This window comes from Trichomonas vaginalis, chromosome IV (genome assembly GCF_026262505.1).
Source record: "Trichomonas vaginalis G3 chromosome IV, whole genome shotgun sequence".
NCBI lineage: Eukaryota > Parabasalia > Trichomonadida > Trichomonadidae > Trichomonas > Trichomonas vaginalis.
Window position 1 is genome coordinate 37,086,251 of NC_067206.1, and position 26,885 is coordinate 37,113,135.

At 30.6% G+C, this 26,885-nt stretch overlaps 10 protein-coding genes and 2 pseudogenes across 12 annotated transcripts, besides 4 other annotated features; 5 read left to right on the forward strand and 7 right to left on the reverse strand.

Moving 5' to 3' along the window:
* Window positions 1-5,561: part of a mobile genetic element that runs on past the window's edge.
* TVAGG3_0236150 lies at window positions 128-1,809 on the forward strand (annotated as a pseudogene). The gene has a single exon. A coding segment is annotated over exon 1 (1,682 nt).
* On the forward strand, window positions 2,534-3,292 carry TVAGG3_0236160 (uncharacterized protein; the record flags this gene model as incomplete). Its single annotated transcript, XM_051227506.1, has 1 exon — window positions 2,534-3,292. The coding sequence occupies one exon, from the start codon at window positions 2,534-2,536 to the stop codon at window positions 3,290-3,292; it is 759 nt and encodes a 252-aa protein (XP_051112492.1).
* On the forward strand, window positions 4,958-5,230 carry TVAGG3_0236170 (uncharacterized protein; the record flags this gene model as incomplete). The annotated part of the gene is made up of 1 exon (XM_001320687.2): window positions 4,958-5,230. One exon carries the CDS (start codon window positions 4,958-4,960, stop codon window positions 5,228-5,230), a length of 273 nt encoding a protein of 90 aa, XP_001320722.2.
* Window positions 5,562-6,979: 1,418 nt separating the features above from the next.
* Window positions 6,980-7,906, reverse strand: TVAGG3_0236180 (uncharacterized protein; the record flags this gene model as incomplete). Its single annotated transcript, XM_051227507.1, has 1 exon — window positions 6,980-7,906. The coding sequence occupies one exon, from the start codon at window positions 7,904-7,906 to the stop codon at window positions 6,980-6,982; it is 927 nt and encodes a 308-aa protein (XP_051112493.1).
* Window positions 7,907-9,700: 1,794 nt separating this feature from the next.
* Window positions 9,701-10,366, reverse strand: TVAGG3_0236190 (uncharacterized protein; the record flags this gene model as incomplete). The annotated part of the gene is made up of 1 exon (XM_051227508.1): window positions 9,701-10,366. The coding sequence occupies one exon, from the start codon at window positions 10,364-10,366 to the stop codon at window positions 9,701-9,703; it is 666 nt and encodes a 221-aa protein (XP_051112494.1).
* Window positions 10,367-11,211: 845 nt separating this feature from the next.
* On the reverse strand, window positions 11,212-12,177 carry TVAGG3_0236200 (annotated as a pseudogene). The gene has a single exon. A coding segment is annotated over exon 1 (966 nt).
* A 2,702-nt stretch (window positions 12,178-14,879) lies between these two features.
* Window positions 14,880-15,188, reverse strand: TVAGG3_0236210 (uncharacterized protein; the record flags this gene model as incomplete). Its single annotated transcript, XM_051227509.1, has 1 exon — window positions 14,880-15,188. A coding segment is annotated over one exon (309 nt), but the record flags the coding sequence as incomplete, so codon positions are not given.
* Window positions 15,189-15,893: 705 nt separating this feature from the next.
* On the reverse strand, window positions 15,894-16,171 carry TVAGG3_0236220 (uncharacterized protein; the record flags this gene model as incomplete). Its single annotated transcript, XM_051227510.1, has 1 exon — window positions 15,894-16,171. A coding segment is annotated over one exon (278 nt), but the record flags the coding sequence as incomplete, so codon positions are not given.
* Window positions 16,172-16,210: 39 nt separating this feature from the next.
* TVAGG3_0236230 (uncharacterized protein) lies at window positions 16,211-17,038 on the reverse strand (the record flags this gene model as incomplete). Its single annotated transcript, XM_051227511.1, has 1 exon — window positions 16,211-17,038. The coding sequence occupies one exon, from the start codon at window positions 17,036-17,038 to the stop codon at window positions 16,211-16,213; it is 828 nt and encodes a 275-aa protein (XP_051112497.1).
* A 1,972-nt stretch (window positions 17,039-19,010) lies between these two features.
* On the reverse strand, window positions 19,011-19,247 carry TVAGG3_0236240 (N-acetylmuramoyl-l-alanine amidase family; the record flags this gene model as incomplete). The annotated part of the gene is made up of 1 exon (XM_001296374.1): window positions 19,011-19,247. The coding sequence occupies one exon, from the start codon at window positions 19,245-19,247 to the stop codon at window positions 19,011-19,013; it is 237 nt and encodes a 78-aa protein (XP_001296375.1).
* Window positions 19,248-23,255: 4,008 nt separating this feature from the next.
* Window positions 23,256-23,329: a mobile genetic element.
* Window positions 23,330-23,659: 330 nt separating this feature from the next.
* Window positions 23,660-23,918: a mobile genetic element.
* Window positions 23,919-24,250: 332 nt separating this feature from the next.
* Window positions 24,251-24,401: a mobile genetic element.
* A 1,499-nt stretch (window positions 24,402-25,900) lies between these two features.
* On the forward strand, window positions 25,901-26,263 carry TVAGG3_0236280 (uncharacterized protein; the record flags this gene model as incomplete). Its single annotated transcript, XM_051227512.1, has 1 exon — window positions 25,901-26,263. One exon carries the CDS (start codon window positions 25,901-25,903, stop codon window positions 26,261-26,263), a length of 363 nt encoding a protein of 120 aa, XP_051112498.1.
* Window positions 26,264-26,281: 18 nt separating this feature from the next.
* On the forward strand, window positions 26,282-26,524 carry TVAGG3_0236290 (serine threonine-protein phosphatase family; the record flags this gene model as incomplete). The annotated part of the gene is made up of 1 exon (XM_051227513.1): window positions 26,282-26,524. The coding sequence occupies one exon, from the start codon at window positions 26,282-26,284 to the stop codon at window positions 26,522-26,524; it is 243 nt and encodes an 80-aa protein (XP_051112499.1).
* Between the last annotated feature and the right edge of the window lie 361 nt (window positions 26,525-26,885).

The following is a 26,885-nucleotide window of genomic DNA, read 5'->3' on the forward strand; positions in this document are numbered from 1 at the left end:
TGACATTTCATCAGAAAGTGAGAGATTAGCGAGAATGTTAAATGTTAATATTGATTTCTATTATTGTGATCCTCAACCAGAAGACGTGGACATAAATAAGGTAGACTTTCCATTAGTGGAATCAATAATGATAGATCCAGAATTTGAAACAGTAAATATTTTATTAACACAGAGTCCATGTGGAAAACTTCACGCTGACAGAATAACAGACGTTGAAGCACTCACCGGCTATAAAGTTTGTCCATATTGTAAAGAAGAAGTTTATTCTATCCGTGATGATCCAGAAAGGAAAAACCAAAGAAGATTTTTAAAGCATTGTGAGAAATGTAAAGAAAATAATGGAAGATTAATTCAAGACGTTCAATTGCAAAAGACCAGCAACCATATGCACCACATATTACGAAACAGAAGATATATCAGTGGTTATTAGCTCACAATTTGCAGGAATATTATAAACCGACAAGATATTATATTACTTTTGACTTTGAAACATTAGAGACTAAAGAAGAATTACAACTTTCTGAGTGTGCAACTTTGAACGCTTACTTAAAACCATTCATGGTATCATCAACGGTTAAATTAAATGATAAAACATATACGAGGAATTTTTGCTTAACTTCGAGTGATTCTTTTATTTCTGATTGGATTGAGTTTTTTATTTTCAACCTGTTCATTAGTTGCTAAATCAAATATTGAACAATAAATGAATTATTATTGAAGACCCATACATTAAATGAAAAACAGAAGGAAACATTTAAAGAACTTCTAGATGAGGAATTCAATAAAGTGAATATCATAGGTTTTAATTCGGGAAAGTTTGATTTAAATTTAATTCTTCGTGATTTAAACACTGCAAAATGGAAAATAAAATCAATGCTGGGTTCATCTTCACAATTTAAGCAAATCATTGTAAAGAAAACAAACGTTCCATATGAATTGAGATTTATTGACATCAGAAATTATATAGCGGGTGGGACATTAGACCAATTCACTCAAGATTTCGGAAACAATAAATCACGTGTTAAATCCTTTTTCCCTTATCAATTCATCACATGGGAAATTACGAAGAAGAATTATATAAAAGGAACCATTCACTCAAGATTCATTTTATTCAGCATTAACTCAAGAAACTATATCAGATAGTGATTATCAAATATATCTCAATGATGCTAAAAATTTTAAGAATAGATTAGAATATTTTATTCATTATTGCAATAAAGATGTTGAAATTATGATTGACCCAATGATAAAATTATTGAAGAAACATTTGTTTATAAAATTGATATGCTTCATAATCTTTCTTTATCATCGAATGCTTCAATGATTCGTTACGCTTTAGCATATAAAGACTTTAATCCTAATGAAAAATATCCTGAGGAAGAGATAGAATCAAGTTTTGAATTAACGAAAAAGTATTGGAAATATAAAATTGAATCATATAAGAAACAAGATGAAAAAGCAGAAAGGGATACTAAAAATAATGTTTCAATGGATGATTTTCAATACTATCACGATTTAATCCTTTCATCTAAATGCAAAATGTGTGGTAAAGCGTTTACATATGCAAATAAACCAACATTGGATAGAATCGATAATGAAAAACCACATACCAAAGAAAATTGTCAGTTAATGTGTTGTTATTGCAATGTCGTAAAATCAAATAAAGATGAAGATGTTCAACGTTTAAGAATCAATTTAAGAAATTATGCATTAAAAAATAATTTACCAATGACTTTAGATTCAGTTGAAGCTTATCACATTCTCCGTAATGGAATTACTGGTGGTTATCAAATGTTCAACATAGAGTAAATCTTAAAGGAATCACGCACATTAATAAACTTTCATATATCCAGAAACTAAAACTGTATCAAATGAGGACACCACCAACATTATGACTCATTTCGTTGGTGTTGATTTTAATTCATTATATCCTTCATCATTTTCATCTAATCCTCATGATTTCATTCAATATACTGACCATAAAATGTATATGCCGGGAAGATTGAATGGTGTTATCATTTGTGATACAGCAACAAAGAAAGCAAAAGCACTGGGAATAATTAGAAAGAAAAATACTTTATTCGTGGCTGAAGTAAAGGGTCACATTGATGAAAAATACATTAATGATTACATAAACTTTTTACCGATAATAAGAAACTTAGATATTATCACAGATGAAAAAACAATTGGCAGTTTTATGTATAATTACATGAAATCAAACAATCTACCAGTTGACCAGAAACAGAGAAAATTAACTCAGTTAGCATCAACACACAACCAATATCAACCATTTTCTTCTTATTATCTTTGGTATCTAATAGACAGATTTCATTTTATCATTGATGACATTCAATCAATTTTAACATTTACTAAAAACACTTGTTTTAATGAATTTGCGAACGAATTTATGAACGAAAGACAAAAGGCTGAATTAGAAGGAAATAAAGGAAAAAGTTTATTTTGCAAGATTTCGCTTAATGGATCATATGGTTACGATGCAATGAATACACAAAATTACGCAAAGACTAAAATAATGAATGCACAGAAGGCACGCGTTGCATGTATGTCAAATAAGTTTAAAAACATAAGAGAAATAGGTGAAGATACGTATCAAGTGATGCTTAAAGATAGATTTTATAGATGTGATACATGTTTACAAGAGGCATTCTTCACTTTAGATAATGCTAAATACTGGTATTTGGTTTTCATTTATGATTTTATGTATAAATGCATGGATGTTAATCGTTTTCATTTCATTGAAGGTGATACTGATTCATCTTATTGGGCAATCGCTGGCGACCCAAATCTTCCTAACACTCAAGCATTTCAAGCAATTGTAACCGATAAACAATTTTATGATAAAAACATTTTCAAATTCGCACCATTTGATTTCTTCTGTTTTGATGAGAAATTTAAACCTAAATTAAAGAATAAAGCTGAAGAAAAAGCACATGAGAAGAAGTTATTGGGTTTAGCAATTGAGAAACAAGGTGATAACATGGTTGCTTTATGCCCTAAGTGTTATACATCATTCAACGGTTCAATTGATGGAAGTGATTTTAAAAAGATTGCACAAAAAATGAAAGGTGTTAGTTTACGACAAAATAAACAATTAACACCTAAAAATTATTTGGATATAATAAATGATAAAGTGATATTTGATGGTCAGAATATTAATTTACAACTTAAAAACGGGTCAATGACTCGCTTAACAATCGGTAAGACTGCATTAACAGGAGCACACACTAAGGCTGTATGTTGTGAAAATGGATGTTGTATGCCGTTTATTTAATGAAATACCACAGAAGAGACAAAAGGAACCGTTAATGATGGTTTTGATACTATGATTCAAAGAGGTGGGCACCCTTAAAACATTGATTTTTTTTTTTATATAAATGGATAACACAGATTTAAAAATTTTAATTGTGATTTAGTTTAATCAAAATTTTCTTATTATTATGATTTAAAAGCATATCTCCAAAAATATATAAAATATAACGGGTGATGATATGGAATATTATTATCCATATTATAAAAATGAAATTTTGAAATATCATAATAAAATAATTTCTGAAATTAAAGACAAAATTAAAAATAATGAATATTCAAAGGGAAAAACTAAATCACAACTTAAACAGTTGAAAGATTTCAAAAATAAAGTATTAACAGAAGAAGATATTGATGAATTATATAAATTATATAATCCTGAGCCGCAAAAACCAAAGGAACAAAAAAAAAAAGGTGCAAAACGCCCAGGTCTTCAGACCATAAATGATGCACAAGCTTTAATTTATGATTCATTAGTTAAACCATATTCAGCCCGACTTTTAAATGAAGATCAACTTTTGGAATTCATCCTTCAACATAAACTCGAAGCAGGAAAGTATATCAAACCTTTATATACAGCATATTTAAAACAAATGAATAGAATACATCCAGAATTAATGAAGAGGGAATGATTCCAAAACTTCATCATCCAAAATCAAAGCAGATAAAATTAAACCACTTGCAACACCAAAACCTCCAACGACAGTACCTGCAACACCAAAACCGCCTCCTCCTTCAGTTAATCCTTCATCATTCACTTTATTATATCCATTTCAAACATTAAAGAAACAAAAAGATTTTAAAAAGGGTTTCAAGATATTAAATAAACCAACTGACCCGAAAATTCAACCGTTAAAGGAAAAATTTAGTCGCCCTTCATTTGCTCCATATCCATATTCATACGAAATCGATCATCTGGAATATTCAAAAGGAAACGTTACTTATTTATTTGCCATTAACATTAACACTAGATATTTATATTGCATTCCAGTGAAAGGGAAAACAGAACAGGAAACAAGAAGAGCTATTCAATACTTACTAGATCATGAAAGAGTAGATAATATCAGGGGTGATGGTGATAAAGGATTTCAGGCAGCTATGACTCATTATTTCCCACAAATTAATTTTTACTTTTCATCCTCTCCATATACGTTTCATAATAAAATAGTTGATGCAGTAATGAGAACTCTTAGAGATGCGTTAGGGGTTAACGGTCAGATATACTGGGATGGAAATCATGACTCCATCATACAGCAGTTAGTATATTATTATAATAATACATGGCATAGAACTATAAACATGAAACCAGTGGAAATGAAAAATGATATTTCAAAAGAATGGGAATATATTAGAAAGCAAATGGAAAGGTTGAATGATGTTAAACGTGAACAAATTAATTCGGGGCTCATGAATTTTAAACAAGGGGATAAAGTTTTGATTCATCTCGATTATGGAAAAACTGAGAAATCAATGACAAAAAGAAGACGAAGATTTGACACAATAGCTGAATTTGTTAGATATATTAACGGCAATGCATTAGTTGAGGTTAACAATAAATTAATAGAAATTCCGATTTATTTTATTACTCCATTATATTTAAATAATATTTAATTTTTTTATTTCGTAAGAAATGAGTGACAACAAAGCAGTCAAGAGTCCAGACGATGAATATAAAAAGAAACTAAACAGAATTAAATCAAAAATATGCTATTACAAAAAGAAGCCGCAATGCGGTGGGGTTGAAAACGATAAAGAGAGGAAAGAAATAATCGAAAAATTAAAAACTTACCGTTCAATCCTTAAACTGAGTGAAGCAAAAATAAAAGAATTTAATAGAATAAATAAATTGATTGGAAGAGATGAATTTAATAAAGATGAATTTTTAAACTCTATCCAAATTTAATTTTTATTCCTCTTCGACAACATCTCTCTTTCCATCATTACTGCATAACCACATTTTCTCAATTTTAGTGGTTTGTTATTTTTAACATGTTCTTGCATCATTTTTATCATTTCCTCCCTTGTTATGATTCGTGGTAAATTTTGAGCTTGTGGGGTATTCATTTATGATAAAAATAAAATTTTGTTATTGTTAATGGTTTCGTTAATGGTTTCAGGTCATTCATTTATTAATTATTTTTGAAGAACTGAAGGTGTCACTCGGTCACTCGGTGTCACTCGGTTAATTAACTTCTCTGAAAAATGGTGACAACATGACATTTTGACAACAACATAGGTTCTTCGTTAATGTTTTCGTTAATGTTTTCGTTAATGTTTTCGTTAATGTTTTCAGGAAGGCACTTATGAAGTATTTTTGAAGAACTGAAGGTGTCACTCGGTCACTCGGTGTCACTCGGTTAATTAACTTCTCTGAAAAATGGTGACAACATGACATTTTGACAACAACATAGGTTCTTCGTTAATGTTTTCGTTAATGTTTTCGTTAATGTTTTCGTTAATGTTTTCAGGAAGGCACTTATGAAGTATTTTTGAAGAACTGAAGGTGTCACTCGGTTAATTAACTTCTCTGAAAAATGGTGACAACATGACATTTTGACAACAACATAGGTTCTTCGTTAATGTTTCGTTAATGTTTTCGTTAATGTTTTCGTTAATGTTTTCAGGAAGGCACTTATGAAGTATTTTTGAAGAACTGAAGGTGTCACTCGGTCACTCGGTGTCACTCGGTTAATTAACTTCTCTGAAAAATGGTGACAACATGACATTTTGACAACAACATAGGTTCTTCGTTAATGTTTTCGTTAATGTTTTCGTTAATGTTTTCGTTAATGTTTTCAGGAAGGCACTTATGAAGTATTTTTGAAGAACTGAAGGTGTCACTCGGTCACTCGGTGTCACTCGGTTAATTAACTTCTCTGAAAAATGGTGACAACATGACATTTTGACAACAACATAGGTTCTTCGTTAATGTTTTCGTTAATGTTTTCGTTAATGTTTTCGTTAATGTTTTCAGGAAGGCACTTATGAAGTATTTTTGAAGAACTGAAGGTGTCACTCGGTCACTCGGTGTCACTCGGTTAATTAACTTCTCTGAAAAATGGTGACAACATGACATTTTGACAACAACATAGGTTCTTCGTTAATGTTTTCGTTAATGTTTTCGTTAATGTTTTCGTTAATGTTTTCAGGAAGGCACTTATGAAGTATTTTTGAAGAACTGAAGGTGTCACTCGGTCACTCGGTGTCACTCGGTTAATTAACTTCTCTGAAAAATGGTGACAACATGACATTTTGACAACAACATAGGTTCTTCGTTAATGTTTTCGTTAATGTTTTCGTTAATGTTTTCGTTAATGTTTTCAGGAAGGCACTTATGAAGTATTTTTGAAGAACTGAAGGTGTCACTCGGTCACTCGGTGTCACTCGGTTAATTAACTTCTCTGAAAAATGGTGACAACATGACATTTTGACAACAACATAGGTTCTTCGTTAATGTTTTCGTTAATGTTTTCGTTAATGTTTTCGTTAATGTTTTCAGGAAGGCACTTATGAAGTATTTTTTGAAGAACTGAAGGTGTCACTCGGTCACTCGGTGTCACTCGGTTAATTAACTTCTCTGAAAAATGGTGACAACATGACATTTTGACAACAACATAGTGGGATTAATGCAAAAATAAAGTCAAATCATACTTTATAAAGCTTCATTTACAGGTATTTCATCATCAGTAAATGAATCCTCATCATCGTTTGGTTCAACCTGTTTATATAATCCTTTCATTTCTTCTTTCAAAACATAATACCATGTCTGTTTACCATCTATTCTTCTCTGTTTCTTATCACATTTATCCTTAATACTCATTTGGAAATTCTTGTCTTTCATGTCTGATGGTTTGCAGAATAAAGCATTTTTACATATCATACCTACACACAATTCATCATAATGTGTATTTATCCATACATCTAAAGGATTTGATGATAATTCAAGTAAATCTTGTTTGGCTTCAGTCATCGGTATGATTCGTACATTAAATGATGAAAGGTCATATTGCATAAAATACGTCAGTAAATTATCATAAAATTCCTTAGTGCATGAATTCATCAAATCCTTGAAGTAATCAAATTGACCCTTAAATTTACCATTAACTCTTAAAACTACATATCTTCTGTCTCCAACTTCAATTTTGACAGGGTAGACGTTATTAGTTACGAAAATGAAATTGGCAACATTCTGAGCAGTTCTTCTGGGTTGATTCTTTTCATTAATTCTAATCTCATTATCCGTAATAATTGATTTCAAAGCGTTGAAGTTTGCAAGTCTGTCTTCACCTACATTCTTGAGTTCATTAAGTACAAGAAACATTTTATTCTCAACTACTGAGTTGAAATTACCCGTTAGCTCACTTATTTCGGTAATGTTTTTGCATGAATAACCAGCGAGAAGTTCAGAAATAATGTCTGTAAATCTGTTTTTACCTGTTCCCTGAAGTCCTTTCAAAATAATTGCTGTTTCATTCTTGATTCCAGGATGTTGAATCATTGATGCAATCCAGCCGAGAAGGTATTTATACACTTCATCGTTATTATCACAAATGGCTTCTTTAATGAAATTCATAAACATCTCAATTTTTGAGTAATCAGGCTTTTCGAGAATGTTGTATTTATAACCTTGAAACGTTGAGAAAACATCAGGGGAATCAGATTTAAAGCAAACACCCTTAACGGTTAATGAAGACAATTGATTTAATAGTACGTCCCATGCTGTTATTGTTTTACCTTCTTCTTTAAATAATTTAATCATTTTGAGTGACTCTTTCATGTTTGATTGAAGAACGAATGATATTTGATTCATTTTATCGTGGATATTATAGTCCTTTTGAATGAAATATTTATTTCCATAATCTACAAAACGGACTACACGTGATAAATCCTCAATTACTTCAGAACTGTTTTTATACTGATGATTTTCAGCCTTGCGTCTAATATCTGTTATCAAAAACGAGTCATCAAGTTTGATATCAAATGTTATTTTTGGCTTACGTAATAAAGGTAAAACATATTCATCATAATATTCCTTTTGATAAAGTTTTAGAATCTTCACTAAAACAAATGGAGAAGTCATTAAATGTGCATATCTACTACGTGCTTTTTCAAAATTACTTTTTGCATTTTCTGTTAAACTGCAGAAGTTATAAACGTTGTCGTATGCTTCATTAATTAAATGATTAGGTAACGAATTAATAGCTTGAAACAGTGTGAATAATGTTATTTCTTTTTCTAAATTCATGTTTCCACCGTCATTATGTACTTCAAAATCACAGATGCCATCAACTATGCTCTGGGCAAGTTTATCGTCAATGTTTACATCTTTGTTTTCATTCATTATACTCTTTATTTCTTCGTTCTTTGTTCAACTCTTACCTTAATATTCAAATCATTTAATATATCATTCACTGTTCTAGTTAATGTTGAATCATAACTTCCACGAATGAATGAGTATGTATTGATGGTTCTGTTGCATTCTTGCGAACTCTTGAATCAGCCATAACCACTAATGAACGCTTTGAATCATCAATAGAAGTCAGATACCGATATCATAATCATTGCAGGAATAACATTTAATCATTCTGTTCGAAACTGCATAGAAAATTAGTGTTGCAATAAATGTGAAGACCTCCTGAAGCGGTTTTTAACGATAACATCTTTATCCGAAAGTTTTTGATAAAATGTCTTTTCTAACTGTTTCTTTAAGTTCATCATTGTACGATTTATTGATATCAACATCTATAATCGTTAAATTTTGAAATTTTATTTACTAATAAAGCTGTACCAGTTTTCCTTCCTCTTCCTCCATCATGTTTGAGGTAGTTATGTAAATCAATCTTGTTTTCACCAATTCTTTCGTTGAGGGTTTTAGTTTCTGCCATAACTAATTCCTCAGCTAATGAATCAATAACTTTTTCATCAGAAACGATGAAGTTGCTGTTGCTGTTGTTTGTTGCTGTCATTTATATAGGAATAAAAAAATAAAAATAATTTTAAAACTAACTTTATTTTTGGACTGCATCAAATTTCCGGGAATGTTGTCAAAATGTCATGTTGTCTCATTTTTTCAGAGAAGTTAAATAACCGAGTGACACCGAGTGACATAGTGACACCTTCAGTTCTTCAAAAATAATTAATTATTGAATGACCCGAAACCATTAACGTAAACATTAACGATAATAATTGATTTCCATGACTGTTGTCAAAATGTCATGTTGTCTCATTTTTTCAGAGAAGTTAAATAACCGAGTGACACCGAGTGACATAGTGACACCTTCAGTTCTTCAAAAATAATTAATAAATGAATGACCCGAAACCATTAACGTAAACATATATTTTTGGTCGTTTATGATAAAAATCAATGGTTCATTTACTCACAATATTTTTGTACAAAACGACCCCAAACTTTTAACTTCTTTTCTGCAGTTTCTAATGCTATCTTAGCGAGTTCATATTCTCTAAATTCTCTCTTTAAATCTTCTTGTTCCCATTGGTCTAGTTCGTATGGTGAATCTCTATAACCATAACATATCTCACGTTCGTGTTCTAATTGTTTTTCACACATTTTTCTAACTTCTTCTTCAAACAAATGTTTAGCATTCTCTACTGTATCTTCGAGTTCTTCTTCATCTAATTTCTCATGAACTTTCTTGTCTATGGAGTCCATAATATCTTTGACATAAAATGCATACTTTACAGAGCACCATTCAGCAACAAAATGAACGAGGTCAGGATGTATGTAAATACCTTTGAATTCATTTATAACACCCTTAGTAAGCTCATAAAATGCTTGTTTTGAGGTTGAGCCACTTTTGGCTCGACCGTATTCGTTCATCCAAAACTCAAGAATTTCCTGCATTTTAGCACTATTGAGAAATCTGTTTAAATGGTTTAACCTTCCCGCTTCTCTTGCCATCTTTGTTGCATTAATGTAACCATCCTTGTCTCTACGTAAGACTTCAATACCATTATAAGTGCCTTTTGTGAATGTTTCGCCATTAGATTTGTTCGTGAACGTCTGTGCTTCGACTAACATTTCTGTTCTTACATACAAAATAAAAAAATAAAAATAATTTTAAAACTAACTTTATTTTTGGACTGCATCAAATTTCCGGGAATGTTGTCAAAATGTCATGTTGTCTCATTTTTTCAGAGAAGTTAAATAACCGAGTGACACCGAGTGACATAGTGACACCTTCAGTTCTTCAAAAATAATTAATTATTGAATGACCCGAAACCATTAACGTAAACATTAACGATAATAATTGATTTCCATGACTGTTGTCAAAATGTCATGTTGTCTCATTTTTTCAGAGAAGTTAAATAACCGAGTGACACCGAGTGACATAGTGACACCTTCAGTTCTTCAAAAATAATTAATTATTGAATGACCCGAAACCATTAACGTAAACATTAACGTAAACATTAACGTAAACATTTATTTCCGGGAATGTTGTCAAAATGTCATGTTGTCTCATTTTTTCAGAGAAGTTAAATAACCGAGTGACACCGAGTGACATAGTGACACCTTCAGTTCTTCAAAATAATTAATTATTGAATGACCCGAAACCATTAACGTAAACATTAACGTAAACATTAACGTAAACATTTATTTCCGGGAATGTTGTCAAAATGTCATGTTGTCTCATTTTTTCAGAGAAGTTAAATAACCGAGTGACACCGAGTGACATAGTGACACCTTCAGTTCTTCAAAAATAATTAATTATTGAATGACCCGAAACCATTAACGTAAACATTAACGTAAACATTAACGTAAACATTTATTTCTGCAGTTCATCCATTACTTCATTACCTAATTAATTACAAACATAAAATATATTTAGTTCATTCGGTAAGCCCAGACCTTTGGGTCAAGCACATTCATTGAACTCTATACCATGCGAATACAGTCATAAATGGTGGCATATAATCTTCACCCGAGCCTGTTGGATTTGTTGTGAAAGTGTGTGAATGATTTCCTCCTGGTTCAGTTTGTCGAAAAGTCTTTTTTGTTGAATCGTTATAAGATGGAGATAAAACGTCATTGCCAGCTTCATAGTCTGAGTTGTATAATGGGTGGTCTCTTAATGAGTGTCTATGGTCGCCAGAAAAGTTTGTAGTTCCCGTATGAGTGTGCGGTGGAAGGTTTGCTTCTTTAATTTTCTTCGAACCTCCTGTTTGCTTTGAAGAGTTAGCACAATAGAGGAAACGATCGGTTATTTGTTGCCATGTACCGAAACCGAATACATCAGCTGGATTTGTTGAATTCATTGACATATATAAAGAACCAATGGGGTAAATCATCTCAAGAATTGTATTTAATCCATTATGAATATTGAATTTATTATATAATATTGAATTTGGGTGAGTATTTAAAACTGGTCTTGTTATCAATATTAACGTATTATTTTTGAAAAATTGCTTTTCTAACATCTTGAAATTTTGTGATTTCAGACCAAGTTCTTCCATCACTATGATGTTTCTAAATCACCACATCCTAAAGCAATGAAATACCATCAATATAAAATAAATTTGTAAATCTATAATTTCGAGTAAGTTTTGGAGTGAATGAATAAACCAATTCCCAATTGATAAATCCTGTGATAAATAAATATGTCTGTTATAACTTACAGGATATGAATAGACCATTTCACCTGAAACGAGAACATAAACATTTGATCCATAACATAAAGCTTCAATGTCTCCATCAGCTTGAAAAATTTGTTCAAATTGACCTTGTGGTATTGAAGATGATCTATAAATTTTATCATTTTGTAGGATAAAATACATGTTGTTAATGTAATACCACTTACTCGTATAATCAATTTTCAAATCTGATGACATCATACTAAACATATAATAATTTATCCCATCCTCACTAATGAAAATTTGATTGACTTCATAAATTAGTACCCATTTATTATTAACGCATCTAATAGGATTATTTGGATATTTAAATTTAGCATCTTGATTTAAATTACATTTGAACCATTGGATACAATCGAATGAATAACAAGGGCAAAAATCATCTCCAACCGTTATCATTCCCATAAATTTACCGTTATTATATTCAACATATAAAATTCTTGGATTAATGATTGGCTTTCGTGTATCAGGATTCAAAACAGATGGAGTAAATGATTCATAGTTTTTAAAATCATTTGTTTTAAAATAATAAAGCACTCCATCTGTATAAAATAAATACATGGTCACTCCATCGAAACATATCCATTCAAAAGAATCTATATCAAAGGTTTTATCTGATGATTTCATAAAATTTAAAAATGGTGGAGTAAAATAGACCTCTGATTGTTTTATTTCTTCATTAACAAATGATATATCAGCTTTCTTCATTAACTCACTATCCACATACTCTTTATCTGCTTTCTTATTTAACTCATCGTTAACATATTCCTTATCCGCTTTAAGGTCTAAACATCCTGAAACCCATCCTGTATCAGCTTTAGTTTTTAAAATCTTTGATGTCCATTCATGATACCATTCAACCCTTTCTTTAATTTCATTATCTTTTTCATCAACATAAACCAAATTTGCCTTCTTCATTAACTCACTAGCCACATATTCCTTATCTGCTTTCTTCATTATGTCATTTAGGAAACCTTTTATGAATTCCTCATTTAAATTAAATCTTCCAATCTTCAAAACTTTAGGAAATGCATTTAATGCGTAATATCTTTGTTCTTCTGGTGGAATTGATGTTATATCATCCGTTATACCTTTAATTTTAGAATTCATAAATAAAATTTCTTTTATATTTGATATCACTGCACCACCTTTGCAAACGAATTCGAAATGGTCATTTTTCAATACTATCTCCAAATCTCCATATTTCAACCTTTGCGTTTGTTCTGCCGTCTTTGAATTATATGCATATGTGGCGTATGTAATGGTATGAAGGACCTGGGTGCTTTGCGCCTTAAGTTGTTGTGGTTGCTGTTGTTTTAATCATTTATTACAATTTAAAATAAATATTTAATCCATTATCTCATCAGCTATTTTTTCTATTTGAAATTGCCATAATATTTCATTCATAAATTCTAAATCACAATCAAATAGGTCAGTTATTCTAAATTTAATATTTGATAAATCTTTGAATGAAGAATAAATGAATTCCCGGATAATTGAAACGGATATGATAAAGAAAATGTGTTTAAGTTGATGGATAAAATGTTTTGTATTGACGGGTAAGAGTTAGGGTCTAATGTTTGATGTGAAAATCTCATTGGGGTATTAACTTTATCACATTTGATTAAAATGAAATTGGAACCAGTGTCAGAATACAAAACATCCCCAACATCTTTTTCAAAATTTAATATCCCCAACAATGAACGAAAATGAGGAGTACAAAATTTAATTTTCAGCGGGAATTTAATAAGGTTATTGATTTCATCAAGTTCAAAAAGTTTATCGGGTTTTGATTTAAAATTTTCTTCATACCATACGATAAATGATTCATTTAAATAACTTAAAATCATGTTAATATCCCATTTCGCTATCACATTATTTATATACATATCATACGTTTTTTCAAGGTCATCTTTAATAAATGATATATAATCTGAAGGGTCTAAAAGAATGGGATTAAATTTACCACTCACAGAAACGAGAGTAACATTATAAATTCCGCTAACTGTTAAATTTAATTCACAGTTATTATTCGAAATAATATTGATAATTGACATTTTTATTACGATTAAAAATATGGTAAAGCGTTATTTTCCAGTGATAAATAAAACTAGAATAAGATTACCTCAAGAATTCATAAATTCAACGAATAAGAAATTCATTCATGTTATAAATTTTAGTGTTTTCAGAAAATATGAGTCAATGTCATATTCATCAACAGGTTATATTTCACTTCATTCAAATTTAGTTCAATCAAACCCATATAATGACCATTTCATAAGATTTTCAGATGGTATTAAAAATGTAATTGATAGATTAAAATATGAACAGATTGACAATATCGAATTTTTGGAATTTTGGTTTAAATATCCTGATGGAAAAAAGATTGAAGTTAAAGATAAAGCTGATACTATAACAAAAACAATTACAATGACCGATCCGGATAGTGGGGAACAAAAAGAAATAAAACAAACGATAGAAACTGGTGAAAGGTCAATTATTATTGATTATGATTCAAAGGATTATTATTCGATAATGTTAATGCTTGAATATTAAATAGCCTTAACAAAGAATTTTTCAAGTGATATTTTATATTCATCAACTATTTTATTGTATATGTTATTATAAGTTAAATGTAGTTCAGTTGTTGTTCCATTCTTTGATATCTTAATTGTGCTAATATCCTTTATAGGATTTATTTTTGCAACTGTTCCGCAGCATGAAACCTCATCATCTATGAAAAATTGAATCTTAACGTCTGAATCTTGAACATCACAAAGAATGGCGATAATGTGAATTAATGATTCATAAGGTAAAATAATTAAACCGGATTGATCAATTAAATTTATTATTGAATCATAATTATCAGTTATTATATCACGGTAAATTTTCATTAATTCAGAATTAATGTCTACTTTATATGGGTTATCAAGTGGTGCTGGGTATGTTGGATATGTGGGGATTTCAACAGGTTCTTTACCGGGTTCAGATAAAATGATTGGGTCTCCATTCTCATGGTTTTCTTCATTCTCCTCATTCTTCGGTAAGTCACGAGTTAATAAATTTGGTTGAGTTGCTGACCTTGTTAATTCAGGACTAACATTAACTTTAACATTTTGAATAATTCGTGATTTATCATCATTTACGTTATAACCAACCGTAATCTCTGCTTTTGCGTTTGTGTTCTTTTGACTTGTGAAACGTCTTCTCATTTATAATTGAATAAAAAAAGAAAAATATATTTAAAGTTTTATTTAGTTGTTACGGTAATATCCCAAGGTTCATCCTTGTTTGCTTATACTTTCTTTGTAACTGCACCAATTATGTTATTGATAATGATTTGAGTTTCTCCCAGTCTTATTTTATCATTTACAATATCTTTAATCATTTCATTACATGCATTCTTAAAACCATCTGATTTTTCTAATTTACGTCTATCACTTTCTTTAATTAAATCAAAGTTATAACCTTGTTGAGAATAAAGTGGTTTCTTTATCAATTCCTTGAACGCTTCTGAAAGTGAAGATGAAGAAATTCTTGCCACTTGAATTGGTTTAAATTCTGCTTTCATTGCTTCTTTCTGTTCATTGAACACTGGATCGAATAAAGCAACTTTAAAGAATTTCTTAGCTGAAATTTCTGGTCTAATATTTGCATATTGACCATCAAACTGGTTAGAATATTGTGGTAATCCATCCGGTCCCTCTTCAATAGCATTTAATTCTTCATTGAAATAAGAATATGGATTATAACGGTATGAATTAATTGGACCATTTTCACCTTCTCCAATGTATTGTTTAACAGCTTTTCCATTTTCATCAAATTTCATAGGATAACGTTCATTATATGCTTTACGTTTAGGATAATCCGTCATTGTTAATTTATACCCATTTATGACTTTAATATTACCTTGACCATCAGTAACAAAGACTTCATTTATTCCATCAGGTTTTCCATTTGGACCCGTAATGTCTGCTTCGTGTGCTTCCCAATTTGGTCCATGACGTTTGGCATATGCTTGAGCTTCTGGTAATGTTAAAACATTTCTCATTTGTTTAACATCTTTTTGAAGACCGGCAACAATATGAACTAATTCTTTCATTCCATCAGGAACTTTCATAGTTCTATTATATGCACCCTTTTTGTTTGTTCCTTGTTTTAATGGAACCTGTAGAAGATTTGCTATTTCTGTCATGTTTAATTATAAATAAAAATAAAAATTAATTATAAAAAGTTAATCAAATTTAACACCTCCTTTATTTAAATCAACTATTATTTTTCCATGTTCTCCTAATTGTTGATATTGTGTGTAAAGTTCATTAATGCTCATTGGTAAATTCACTTGATAAAGCATAACGTTCAACTGTTGACGACTAAAACCACTGAAAATGAAAAGGGTGGACAGGTTTGATTTAATGTTTGTGTTTAATGCTTTAAAGTATTGAACAGCCATAAAGAATGAACATTGAATATGTCGACATTGAGTTAATAATTGATTAAAATATGATTTCTCATTAGTTATTAGTTTTGATTTCACGGCATCATCTAGAAAAATTAGTGAATGCAAAAATTCTTTATCAAAATTTGAAATAGAAAGTGTTTCAAATAATTCATCCCGTTGTTTATCAATAATTTTATCCTCTAATCCTTGCTTCTTGATTGTATTATATAATTCTTTATACATTAAAAAGTTTTTTAAATAATCTTCTGCTTCTTCTTGTGATAAATAAATAATTGGAATTTTGATTAAATGCTTTAAAGATTCAAATGTATCATCTGAAGGTGAACCTGAACGGTTGATATAAATTAACACATGTGAATGGGGGGAAATGTTAGCAATAATGATAATTTGTTTTAATATCGTTAATGTTTTACCTTTATTTTGTTTACCAATTGCTGCAGTGATTGAATTTAAGTAACATTCAGAATATGGAATTTTCATTAATTTTTCCTTAGATAGAGCATTTCTATTATCACTCAATGCTTCATTAATCATATCATCTACGTATGTATTATATACTCCTGCTAATTCTTCATAAGGGGTGGATGAATTTAAATCCATTTAATCAAAAATAAATTTATAATTTTAAACATTTCTATTCATCAATATTTCATCATATGAACTTCTATACTGGTGGTGTACCTGTTGGATGATATTTCAAACCTTCATCCGGTGTCCATGTCCAATATGTAGTCCTAGTAAACCAAACCTGAGGAGGATTTGTCACCTTTGAACAGTAAGTGTCATTTTCACCCTGAATGATTGGATAAGCTTTCACTTGTACTGTAACTTGTGAGTTGAAAGTTTCTAATCCATCAAAGAATATACCCGCTCCATCACGTTGAACTGGAATAGTGCATAAGAATGAAGTTTGGTCTTTCCATGTTCTAGCTAATGGCTTGCCATCATCTGCATTCAGTGGTCTAGTTAATGAGTCCTCGTATTCTTCTGTGCATTCATTCACTCCATCTAAATCAGAAGCTTGAAGCATACGTGTAAAGAATATGTCACCCACTGTGGTCATCGCTTGATCGGGGAAGTTTCTGGAATCTAAAGTGACCTGAAGACCTCGAAGCATTGGATTTTCTAAAACTGTTCTTTGCATTGCATTCTTCGGAAATGTTAACACAACATCTGTAACATTATGAAGAGCGTATGAGAAATCTGAGCTAATACCTTCAGGAGTGATGCAACCTCCATTTAGTGAACGAACGTCAATATGTTGAGCTGGAATCATGAATGGATCTTCCTTACTAAATAAACGTGGTATTGCTTTAACTGATTCTTCAATTAAACCGTATCCTGGTGTAATACATTTATCCTCTAAAACTTCCATCTTTGTGCATGAAATAATAACATCCTCAACTGTTGCGTCAGCAGATGTAGTGGCTAAGCTTGTAATTAATTTGGCAGGAAGTCCGATTTGTTGGAATTTGCGATCATATTTATAAACATGATTCATAATCTTTTCATAATTTTCATCAGTTATCTTTTCATAAACGTAATTTTGTAAATCAGCAACTCTTAACGGGTCAACCTGACAAAATACTAAAGTATCCCTGAAAACATAATATTTAAGAATGATATCACCAAATGATTTAGGATAATCATCGAACGCCTGAAATGCTAACAAATCATTTACCGGAATAATCATATCAAAAGTGACATCAACTTCTTCATTTGCTTTCTTGAAAACTTCTGAAGGGTCAATATATTTACCACATACTGAGTTATCATATTTTTGAACATTATTATATAACGAATGAACAAACTTTTTAACTTTCCTTTCTGATTTTGGTTTATATGTTGCAAATGCGAAAGATTCACGGGCGCAATCCATATGAAGATAACCGGCATCACCTCTTTCGGTTTCTACTTCTAATTGTTTAAAGCTTTGATTTGATGATTTGTAACCAACGAATAAACGCATGCATTTAAAAGCGGCATCACATGTGAAAGCTTTATTTGAAACTAGAGTTGCTTTAACTTTGCGTTTAATATATGTGTCACCTAATTGGTTCACATCATGAGCCGGATTTGTAATTCTTAAATGAGTTTGTTTATCATCAAAATATGGAGCATCAGAGTCATAGCATGAACTTTCAAGTTCTCTATAATATCTTCTACCGTCATTCTTTGCAAATATTTCATTTATCTTTTCGAATGAATGAAACACATTTCCATTAATCGGTTTGGTGTTTGGCACCAAATAGTTAGTCGTCATTTATTATTAAATAAAAAATCAAAATTAAAATATGAAAATGAATTTTTAATTTTAATGAAATAATCAACTATGGCTGCAGGATTCTTTAAAAAATTATGGGATAAAGTAAAAAGAGGAGCGAGTAAAGTTTGGGAAACAATGAAGAAAGGAGCAAATTGGATATTTAAGAATAAAGAAGCAATTAGTGACGTTGCTGAATCAATAACACCAAAAGCTGCCCCAATAAGAGAAATATTAAATAAAGGAGAAAAAGTTTATCAAAGACTTCAACCGATACTAAGATAAAAATAATATTTATTTATTTTTCCACTATCTACCTCCTATTTTATTAAGTATTCCTTCAGCAACTCCACCAATTGCGTTACCTGCTTGTGCTCCCATCGCCGGATTACCTGCTTTAGTACCTAATACCCCACCTATGATAGTTCCTGCCGTTTTCGCTACTGGTGCCAAAAAGTTTGCAACAGGTTTAATAACCTTTTTATAAACCCAACCTGCAGCTTTCTTAATTCCATCCCATAATTTTTTAAAGAATCCTGCCGCCATTTCTGATTTAATATTAATTAAAAAATATATTTCATCACTTATATTCTAATTTTTATTTAATGATAAATGAAACCAATTTTAAAAATAAATGAAACAGAGGAGGAAGAAATAAATGAAAGTGAAAATGTTCAACAAAAAATAAACGTTGTTAAACCAATTACTGAAATAAAAAATTTTTCATCTGTTGAAGAATTTAATGACTATTATGCTAACAATAAAAAATTATTTGAAGAATTGACAACGTGTAAATTGAATAAAATGTTTAAAGTTGATGGATTCAAAATTTCAAAAATAAAAGGAGTGGTTAGTTTGAAATCTATTCCTCAATCAAGAATCACATCATTAATGAAAATAGATGATTTAACAAAAAGAATAGAAGAGATTGAAGAAAGAATGAATCAAATAATTGATTTCATAAATTCAAATAATCATTAGTTTCTAATTTTTTACCCGTTTATGAGGTCTTTGATTATGACTCCATTGATTCCATGAAATTAAATATTCTTTATCATTATATTTATACCTCATTAGCTTATTTTGGCTTTCATATTCATTTAATAATTCACAATCTTCATTTTTAAATTGAAGTTTAACCCATTCAGGATTTAAACAATGTTTAATTAATCGCGGAATATCTGACATCATCTATATATAGCTTCTTTTATAAAAGATGAAAAAATAAATTATTTTAAAATTAATGTTAATTTTTTAATGTGTTTAGTATATAATATTTATTTTATTTTTTTTTATTTCATTATGTATGGGTTGAGTGTATAATATTTATTACTAATTTATTTAATAATGTCGCGCTTTCTTACGAATTCATGACTTAAAAAACGTAAGAAAAAATTTTATATCATCTATGTATAGAGGCTGGGAAAACATACCTTCATCTATATATAGATGTAACAAAAAAAGTCACACAACCCGTCCACATATACTACTAAGGTTAGAAAATAAAACATTGGTGTAAAAAAAATTCAGAAAGTGGTAAATGCATCCTTAAGTATGCAATTACGCACCTATGACATGGCCTTCAATTCGGATGTTTAAGGTTAATTTTCAAGTTTTTGTGTCAGAAAGCACTTAACAATCCTTTCAAAAATTGGTTTTTAAAAATAAGGGTTTCGTTTTGCTAAAATTGTCACTTTTATAGCATATTTGTTTTTGGATGTTTTGCGAAACCAAAAAAAAAACTATGATATACAATGTGTGTGTAAAGAAAATACTTTATTTACTAGTTAAAAAATCATTTGGTATTGATCAAGTTATTTTTTCTGGATAAGATATTATATGGATAATTGGATAGAAAATACAATTATATAATCTTGTACCTGGTTTAATTAAGCTAATTGTCATCAGAAACTTGTAATTTTTATGAATTTCAGATTTTCTTTTCATTACTGCTTTTCTTAATAGGTCAAGTTCTTATTTACGTTATAAAGTATGATATTTACAAATATCAAGTTATCGTGTTTTTTGAGAAATTATGAGAAACAAACAAAAATGAAAAAGATAGGAATAGCAATGAATAGTGATGTGGGTATAGAAAATGTAAGAGATATGAATGCAAAGCAATCAGTATTTAGGACATTGACCATAGATTTCGAAAAAAAAATGCTGCATATTGAGCGAAAACTATGATTATATTATAAGGCTGTCATTTAAAGCATAATGAAACTATTCCCTTTTCATTTTAATCGAATAAGATAGTAAAGATTTTTGAATTAGCTAGAAACTGATGAGATGTTTTCACAAATCAGAGTTTGAATCTCTATAATGCATAATTCACTCAATATCTCAATTTTGATATTGCGAGATATTTTTGCTATCGGTTTCGCAATTTTGACACAATAGCAAGAGGGTTCTATAAGCATTATTATCAACGTAGAATCTGAATATCATATCAGAAAATGTCGCAAATCTGACATTTACCCGACCAAATAGCAAAAATAATTGAATACTTTTCGCAAAAACTTTAAAAATCGATAAAAATATGAAATATAGATATTTTTATATGGCAGTCCCAACGGGAACCGCGGTAATTTACCGAGGTTTCCGCACACCGGTTCCTTTTTTTTAGGAATTTTTTAGATTAAAAAATATGCTTTGTAAATCATTTTTTGTAAATCGGCAAAAATTTGGAAATATTCTGACGACAATAAATCTGGGAATAGTATTTTAAATACGAGAACAACCTATTTAAAAGTGTTTCGCTCGATTTTGTATAATTTCAAATTTTCGCATATAGCTTTCCGTGAATTACCATGATTTTACCGCCACATCAATAGTTTACGACACTTTTTCCGTAAATTGAGTAGTTTACTGCACTTTTTCCGTAAAATTGAGTTACGGGAATCCGTAAGATTACCGTACCTCACTTCTAGTTGAAAATAGCATTAGTATATAATAAATAGATATATTATTCATATTTTTGATTTTGAATTACGGAAAAAGTGAGTTCAGAACTTCCAATTATTATTTGATTAATTATGTTAAAAATACTATAAGGAATTAAAATACATAATGTTGAAATTTGAATTACGGAAAAAGCGAGGGTGAAAGTGAAGTGAAAAAGTAAGATATTTTTTGTTGAAATAATCATAGTTGTACAATTTTGAAACTATATGTAAAGCTATAAATTGAATAAATTCAAAAACAAAAATTGTTTATTCTTATTAATAAATTTATATTACCCAGATTTTCCTTACTTTTACCACTCCCCATGTAATTTCTGGGGAAAACGATAATTCATTTTTTTATGGATGAATAGATCGTTTTCCTAGAAAGGACCTCATATCTCTGGCTAAAAAGAGTGACAGATCCTAAATAGATTATTGATCTAGTGTACAAATCCAATAAAAAGCCTATTTTTTGGCTTTTTTGGTGCTCATTTTTTCGAAGATCTACATGAATATGGGGAAACCATCGGATTTTTTTGGTTAACCCACATCTTCATGTAGTCTGGACTATCTTTCCTCGAAGGACCTCTTTACGGGTGTAAAAACTCATAAAGTTCTCAAAAGATTCATTCTCGATCTCCATGCTGAAAGAATTTACAATAAAAAAGAGATCTACGCATCAAACTACAGCCATAAATGAACTGAACCCCTAAAGCTCAGCTCTTAGTTTATCAAAAACGTCGAAATCCTTCTCATTGCAATCAAATTTTCTCAATAACTCATAAGAAAAATCGAATTTTGATTAAGCCGATGTTATAGGTATCACAAATACTACAAACTTGAGCAATATCGAAATTGCCAGCAAAAGTTTGAAATTGCATTGCTCATATTTGTTTTGTAAACTAAAAATCTGCTTATATTATTCATTAATTTTTTATATATTATTCATATACTTTAATAAAAACAATACTATTTCACCTTAAAAATGAATTTCATAAGTCAATATTATTTTTTTGAAAATGTATCAATTTTCGATTAAAACAACATAAGAATAAAATTTACGCAAAATTATTTTAAAAAATGGTTTTAAAAATTTACAATTGATTAAGAATAAGATTAGAAGAAGTTTTGAAGTTTAATTTTAAGAAAAAAAATTCGGATATTATTCATGGATCTAAGTAATCTGATATTTGAGTATCGGCACTATGCATAAAACATATATTTATAGTTTTTTTGGAGTTTTATGATTTTAAATATATTCAAATTTGGCAATCCAATAGATTTTTAAAAAATAGGTAAATCAAAATAGATTACATATGCAGCAGATTTAGAACATGAAACAAATCTTATAGTGACCAAAAAAAAATTCATGATCCAAAAAAGAAAAAAAATGGCTAAATGAGAATCAAACCTGGGCATAATGAATAATTATGTCGGATGTTTCCAATACACTACACCGGCAGTTCGAAAAATACCCTTGGTGGTTCTATTTAATAGCTACTCCCAACGATAGGCGTTGTCCCCAGCTTTAGAGAGGTGGTAAAAGTAAGGCAAATCTGGGTAATCAATATTTGAACAACCCGTAATTAAAATTGAATTCCTCTTAAAATTTAATCCATACGTTAATTTTTAATTTGCTCGGCGAATGCCGAGCTTCCCTACTTCTCTTGTCATTCCTTCAAAAACTCTAATCTCATCGCACTTACAAACATCATGATTTGATGTATTGTCGAGAAATCTTAGACTTGTTTGTCATTTGATTATAGCATTTGAAAGTCATCTCGAAAATCGATTAACAAGACAATTTCCCAAACATCTACATACAAGTAGATGATGGTAAACCCATTAGAGTTGTTTTGCTATGATTCCTCCAATCTTATGATGAGAAAAATCATATCAAAACAGCTCTAATCGAACATTCTACACAGCTTAGCATCCAGCTAGTTCCAAGTAATGCGATTACAACATCAACGGCCAAAGCCTTTCAGAGTCCTTTAATCATTTCTTCTCATCTCAATGTGAAGTGGCCCCAAACGAACTACAAGCTGACTTTACAACGCATTACAACCCGGTTAATACGAGCATATACATTAGAGCTGCTTTGTTATGATCTCCTCATCAATTGATGAGAGATCTCATTATGAAGCAGCTCCAATCGAACTAAAAACCTACATACAAATGAGTGAAAACAAACTCATTAGAGTTGTGTTGCTTTGATTTCTCTCATCAGAAGATGAGAGATACCAGAACAAAACAACTCTAATCAAACTTTCTACACAACTCAGCACAGTATCAATGCAAAGTAATGCGTCTGTATCGTTAACAAGCAAAGTTGTTTCGGGTCCTTCCATTTTGGAAGAATTCGGAACAACTTTGCGAATTGATAGTGTAAACCCATATACATGAAAGCGTGCATGCATAAAGACAGGCATTGTCAGCAATGACTACCTGCCCAGCTATGAGTGATCAGAGAATTACCATCTCAGGCTTTTTGAGAACGTTTCAGCCAGGACCCTCGTATGTTGACTGTGAGAAAGGCATCCTTTATCTGAAATAGATGCTTTTCCAACAATCAAATTCGAAGATCTTCGACGTTGTTGTAAAAAGAGAAGGAGAAGGAAAGAAGAGGAAGGAGAGGAAGAAGGAAAGGAAAAGAAGAAGAAGAAAAAAGAAAAAAAAAGAAGGACATATTAAATATAATGCGCACTTAATAGTGCCGAGGCGGCGGAGCCCCCGAGGCGCGATTTTTTTGACCCTATATTACCGCACGGCAATGTTTTTCTCGATTTTGTACAGCCCTAAAATTTTCTAATATAGTTAGATTATTCACCTAATATAAAACTAAATTAGAGATCTGAAATTTTCCAAATTTTTCTTGAATTTACTATTTTAATGATTTTTTGCTAGAAAATGAATTTCGTTTTTCCAAAAATGAAAAAATTTGGAATTTTTCGAAGTTGATTTTACTGTTTATTGGACTAATTTCTTAAAAATATGACAGAGTTAAAAAAAAAAAAAAAAAAAAAAGGTAGTGGGGCTTCCAGGCGCGTTGCGCCCTCTAGCCCTGAAGATGTTTAGTATAAATGAAGTTTATATTCGGAGGGCTTCCAGGCGCGTTGCGCCCTCTAGCCCCGAAGATGTTTAGTATAAATGAAGTTTTTATTCGGAAAATTGTTAGTCTTCTGGGTCGAAAACATTATATAATGTGTCGCTTTTCACAAATTATATATGTTTTCATGCTTTGTCACTTTTCTGTCACTTTTCGGGTAAAAACATTTTTATTATTATATATAAATGAATTTTACAAAACCGCCGTTACCGTTCTTTGGAAATAAGAGTAGATGTAAAGATATTATATTGAGAGAACTTAAGAAACTACCGAATGGTCTAACATTTGTAGATTTGTTCGGTGGAAGTTTCTATATATCCCATTTATGTCATACAATATTCCCAGACTCAAAGATTATATGCAATGACTTCGACAACTATATGGACCGTCTCAAACATATTCCAGACACAAAAATATATTGAAAGAGTTAAAAGAAAAGATACCTATAGGTAAGATGGAACGTATACCATTAGATAAGAAAAATATTGTGAGAGAGGTTTTGAAAAAAGCAGAATATATAGACTGGGATAGTATATCTGCTAGACTATTATATAGTGGTTCTATAAGAGTTCATGACATTGAAACACTTATGTCAAAAGTTTTATATCTTAACTATACAAATGTTTTCAAAGAGGACATAGAAAAAATATATTGAGGGTATAGAGTTTGTGAGATGTCGTTGGACAGAGTTGTATGAAAATATAAAGACAAGGAAATGTTTTCTTTATAGTGGACCCGCCGTTCTATAACACATGGGATTTTCAATACCAAGTAGACTGGACTTTGAGAGACTCTTTAGAAACTTTAGACGTTATACATAACCATCCATGCTTTTACTTTACATCCGATAAAAGTGGTTTGGAAACCGTTATGAGATGGTTAGAGGACATACATGACTATGAGTTTAGATATGACAAGATAGAATATGAGAGAGGTCCTATAAACCGGAGAAAGTGTCACAATAAAGAAATTTTATTAGTAAGTAAATGTGGTTTGAAATAGGACTACTTGTTTTAGGTTTTTTCCATTGTGTCATTTATTTATTTGACGTGGCAGAAAAGTACAGAGAATATGAAGATTGAACCAATGCCTGCAAATGTTCAGTATATGTACTCGTAAGAGATATTTTTATCTAATATTAAATGGACGCACAGAACTTAGCGAATGCACAGCAACCTGGACAACCAAACCCAGAGAATATTCCAAATGAAGTTAGAATACAAACTGCAATGGCAAACTATGGTCAAGTGCCAACAGATGTACAAATGCAAACTGCCATGTCAAATGACGCTGCGTTAGGTTTGCCACCATGGTATGCAAATATGAGATGGAAAGAGTTTTATACAAACCCTGAAGTGGGATATAAACAACTTTATGCAGATGACGCGAACACAGGAGTTGACCCAGAATATGTTTTCTACCAGAGGAGAAACAGAATGTATGAGCTCCAGTTAAAGAATGCTATGGAACTCAACAGGAAACGTAAGAGACTAGGCGGACATTAGATTTTTACATATAGTAAAATGGGTTTCTTCAGTAAGATAGGAAACTTCTTTCGAAATGTTGGAAGAGGTATATGGAATGGAATAAAATCTGTCGGAAAAGGAATTTGGAACGGAGTCAAAAATATTGGTAAAAGAGTAGGTCAGTTTGTTGGTATTATACCTAAAGACCCTGAACCAGAAGAGCAAGCTCCTGTTATACAACAGCCTGAACCTGCACCACAGTCTAGTTGGCAACCAAATCCAACACCTCAACCGTATTAAAAAATTATATTTTTACCGTTCGATAGTAGTTGTATATGAAACTAAGTTCTAAGTAAAACGCATGGTATAATGGAATTATTCTTTTCTTCCATCTGTAGTAAACCATACTTGAAAGTCTGAAATACTTCCACTTGGTGGTTCGTATAACTTTGTAGGTTTTTCGTAAAAGTCATTTGCCAAGCATAAGAAAGAGTTTTGGGCGCCAGAAAATGAAGCATGAACAAAATAGCAGCTGGGTCGAAAACATTTTCATATGTTCCATTAGGGTTTTCGACTTCATAAAAGTCTGGGTGTACTGGATATGCTGCAGGCTGATTTAACATCCTCATAAATCTATACCATGCCAAGTTGTTATATTTTG